This window comes from Populus euphratica, unplaced genomic scaffold (assembly GCF_000495115.2).
Source record: "Populus euphratica unplaced genomic scaffold, PopEup_1.0 scaffold78.1, whole genome shotgun sequence".
NCBI lineage: Eukaryota > Viridiplantae > Streptophyta > Magnoliopsida > Malpighiales > Salicaceae > Populus > Populus euphratica.
Genome location: NW_011499867.1, coordinates 1,443,249 through 1,447,533, shown reverse-complemented (window position 1 = coordinate 1,447,533; position 4,285 = coordinate 1,443,249). Strand labels below are relative to the sequence as shown.

At 36.2% G+C, this 4,285-nt stretch overlaps 1 protein-coding gene across 4 annotated transcripts; it reads left to right on the top strand.

The window, feature by feature from the left end:
- The first annotated feature begins 219 nt into the window (after positions 1–219).
- Positions 220–3,862, top strand: LOC105126432 (F-box/kelch-repeat protein SKIP6-like). 4 transcript variants are annotated; one of them, XR_842430.1, is made up of 3 exons: positions 226–1,447; positions 3,139–3,245; positions 3,292–3,862. XR_842430.1 is itself a non-coding variant. In XM_011027301.1 (2 exons), the coding sequence occupies exon 1, from the start codon at positions 341–343 to the stop codon at positions 1,424–1,426; it is 1,086 nt and encodes a 361-aa protein (XP_011025603.1). In that variant the 5' UTR covers positions 220–340; the 3' UTR covers positions 1,427–1,447; positions 3,347–3,862. The 4 variants fall into 4 exon arrangements, 3 of the variants coding, with proteins under 3 accessions (XP_011025603.1, XP_011025602.1, XP_011025601.1); XM_011027301.1 differs by lacking the exon at positions 3,139–3,245 and having other exon boundaries at positions 220–1,447; positions 3,347–3,862; XM_011027300.1 differs by lacking the exon at positions 3,139–3,245 and having other exon boundaries at positions 221–1,447.
- The last annotated feature ends 423 nt before the right edge of the window (positions 3,863–4,285 follow it).

Sequence of the window (4,285 nt, the reverse complement as noted above, 5' to 3'; positions counted from 1 at the left end):
AAACAATTGCAATATAGCAATGAACAGTGAAATTGTTTCACAATCCACATTAAAACAGTAAAATCATAACATGAACAGTGAAATTGTTTCACAATCCACATTGAAACAGTAAAATCATAACATTAAAAAAAAAAAGGAACGAAACAATTGCAATCTAGCAATTAACAGTGAAATTGTTTCCCAATCCAACCATGTCATCCAAGTTCAATGCCCGTTTCTTTATAATATTATATAATACTAATATCTCACTCTGATGTAATCTTAACTACCAGTGCTCCATTTTAACTCCTAGGTCTCAACAACAGCACGCGCGCACCACTCCCAAGCCAAACCCACCGCCATGTCAACCACCACCACCGAACCACCACCAACACCACTGCAAATCCTAATACCCTCCCTCCCAAACGACATCGCCTTAAACATCTTAGCCCGCATCCCAAGGTCCTATCACCCACGACTTGCCCTCGTCTCGAAACCTTTCCGTTCCATCCTTTCCTCCCCTCTACTCTACACAACTCGCTCCCTCCTCAATACCTCTCAACACTTTCTCTACCTTTCCCTCCGTATCCCCACCACAACTTCCCTGCAGTGGTTCACGCTCTATCCAGACCACACAAAAAATTCCTTAATTCCACTCACTCCCGCACCTTCCCCTCTCGTGGGCTCCGCTTTCGCCGCTGTGGGATCCAAGATTTATGTCATCGGTGGTTCGATCAATGACATCCCGTCCCCCCACGTGTGGGCACTGGACTGCCGGTCCCACACGTGGGAGGCTGTCCCTAACATGAGAATTTCGCGTGAGTTTGCTGCTGCTGGGGTTGTGGATGGGAGAATTTATGTGATTGGCGGTTGCGTGGTGGACACGTGGGCGAAGTCTAGGAATTGGGCGGAGGTTTTTGATCCGAAAACGGAGAGGTGGGATTCTGTTGATAGTGGAAAGGATGATTTGTTACGCGAAAAATGGATGCACGGAAGTGCTGTAGTAAATGAGAGAATTTATGTGATGGCGGATAGGAATGGGGTTGTTTATGAACCGAAAACGAAGAAATGGGAGAGTGTGGAGAGTGAATTGGATTTAGGGTGGAGAGGTAGAGCATGTGTGGTTAATGGGATCTTGTATTGTTATGATTATGTGGGAAATATTAGGGGTTTTGATGTGAGGAATGGGGCTTGGAAGGAGCTGAGGGGGGTTGAAAAGGAGTTGCCGAGGTTTTTGTGTGGTGCCACAATGGCGAATGTAGGTGGGAAGTTGGTGGTGGTTTGGGAAAGAAAAGGGAATGTTAAGGAAATGGAGGTTTGGTGTGCGGAAATTGAGGTGGAGGAGAATGGAGAGGGGGAGTTGCGGGGGAGGGTTGAGTGGTGTGATGTTGTTCATAAGGTTCCCATTGGGTCGTCTATTGTTCATTGCTTGGCTGTTTCGATGTGAGGATTTATCGCAGCGCACCAAGTATGTTTATTGTTATTATGTTTATTGTTATTGTTGTTGTTTTTAGCTGTTCATTTGGTCTTTTGTGTGTGCTCTTTGCAATTCAAATGTTCTCATGAACGCATATGTTAATTTGTTAACTTGATGTGATGCTTGATTTGTCGGGTCTGTAAAGTAAGCTTCCATACACATGAAATAAATACATGTACATTTCAGCTAAATTTTACCGTTATTTTTGCTCCTGCAAATTATGAAATTAGTTTTGAGAGGGAGAGGTGTTGGGAAATGGGTAGTTAATTTACAACCTATACAAACAATCAGGGCAAACATACTTTAACTATGTCCTCAATTGTTATGTTTCTCTATGTATGGCAGTCATTTAACCCGAAGCGATGGTAGGGCACTAGTTATTTTGGCTTCTGCAAATTATCAAATTTGTGTTGAGAAGGAGATAAATGGAGAAATGGTTAGTTAATTTACGATCTATACAGACAATCAGCGCAGACATGCCTAAACTATGTCCTCAATTGTAAATATTTCATGTTTCTCGATGAACGGCAATCAAATCACCTAGTATGATGGTAGAGTGTAAATAATAATGCAGCTTTCATGTCCTAATGATATGTATGACAATTTATTGAAACATCTTATCAAAACACTTGCTCTAGTGGCTCTCTTGCCTTATTCCACTTTGTTCAACTTGAGTTACAACTTTTTGGTCACTGGCAATGGGAAAGCATAAGAATAACAGGGGATCACGACATGAAAAATTGCTTAGGAGATTCACTATTCTAAAATCAGCTAGGAGATGTTTCTTTCATGGATAGGAGGAAGCACTTAAGGAGATGATCAAGGATGTATGCATTAGGCCATATCCATTCTTACCATTTTTTTATATTTACATGGACAAGTAATTGATATTTGACTCTTTTGTCACTTGAGTTTTGTGGCAAAGAAGACTAGAGGAAAGACACCATTTAAAAATTAGTCGTCCAAACTTGCTTTAAAGAACTATGAAAACCTTAATCTTTTAGCTTATTGTCTTCCCTTTTTTGCTTTACAATTTAAGCATCTTCTTGATTTTATAAAGAGTCCCCTTAGAATGCATTTAAGCCTTACCAAACAAGTCATGCAAAAAGTTATTGTTATAATACATGTTCATTTCTTCCATTGTATTACAAATTATATTACATGTTCATTTGTTCGATTCCATTAGCCTTACCAAACAAGTCATGCAAAAAGTTGTTATAATACATGTTCATTTGTTCGATTCCATCATGAATTTTTTCTTTGAGAGTAGAATGAAGCTAAAATATATTTCTCTTTCATGTTTGTGGCCTGTTGCTATCATTTCTAGTTTCCTACCTTTTGCTTATTTTAACAATCCATTATGTTCTTCCCTTGCTGTTGCTCTGAACTGCTTTATTTCACTTGCAACATGTTTAGAAATGCAGTTATATGTGCAAGCATTCACATTACGTTGCATTAATCCTAGTTATCTGATTATACATACTTGTTTTTACTTTTCAATCTTGATTTTAGTTTGTTGACACGATTTCCAGAATTTTTTATTAACATATTTTCTTAGCTAACAGTTCTAAATTTGATTTTCTGCTAATTTGAACTTCAATTCTTGTTATTGTATTCGTCATTAGTTCTGCAAGTTTAAGCTAATTTATTCCATGTTTGTCTTGATATTTAAAATTCACTAGATATTGCAATTCGGAGATGCCTTAAGCAAGATTGGAAGAAAAACAAGAGTAATAGGAACTGTTAAGTACAAATATCAGATGGAAAATTGCTATCCTGATTGGGAATAGTGAGAATCAGCAACGCTGTTAATCTTGCAGAAAAATAATTAATAGGGAATCTCCCTCTTTGAAGAGGAAAAATAACTCATTACAGGGGAATTTTTTATAGTTGTACAAGTGTCGCAGCTGATATTAGACAAGATCGAAGGAAGATATTGCTTGAAGATGCTGCCAGAAAAAGAAAAAGAAAAAGAAAAGACAAAAGGCTTGATGGGACTGCGAGCTTGAGGATGAAATTGTGAGTGCACACCATGCACCATGCAGAAGATGGATTTATAATTATGGAAGACAAGAAAGATTGAAGCAGTATCAGAGACATCTATAGAGAGAGTGGAGGTGCGTTCCGTGGAGATGGTGATGGAAGATCATACCTCTATCTTCATTTTTCATGTAAATCATCAAGTGAAGGTATAGATAATATATCGTACCATTGTGCTTCATACTTGTCAAATCCACTATCCCATCAAGACTTTGGAGCACATATGACAGGTTCTCAGAATGGCCACTATTCATGGGGTGAGCGCGATATCTCGATGGCTCTTCTGGACAGTGTTTTTAAGAACAGCGAATAATGATCTGTAATATTCTTCTGTCCTTTTCAATTGTTCCCGTGATTTTCTTGTTTATTTTTTGTCAAATCCAAGCTTTATACTTCTCCAATCCTAGCGTTTATTTTTGGAGATTTTTTTTTTATATTTTTTAGTGTGTTTTTTATTTAAAAAAATATATTAATAATACTTTTTTATTTTTAAAAAATTATTTTTGATATTAATATGTTAAAATAACTAGAAAATATTAAAAATATATTAATTTAAAATTAAAAAATTAATTTTTTTCAGAATGTTTTCCAAACACATTGCCCAACACACTTTTAATACTGAAGTGTAGCGTAAAAAGCACATAAATTATGCTTTTTTATTGAAGCTGTAAAAAATTTGAATATGTTTTATTTAATTTAAATTAATATATTTTTAAAATTTTAAAATTATTTTAATATGTTAGTATTAAAAATAATTTTTAAAAAATAAAAAAATATTTTTAATATATA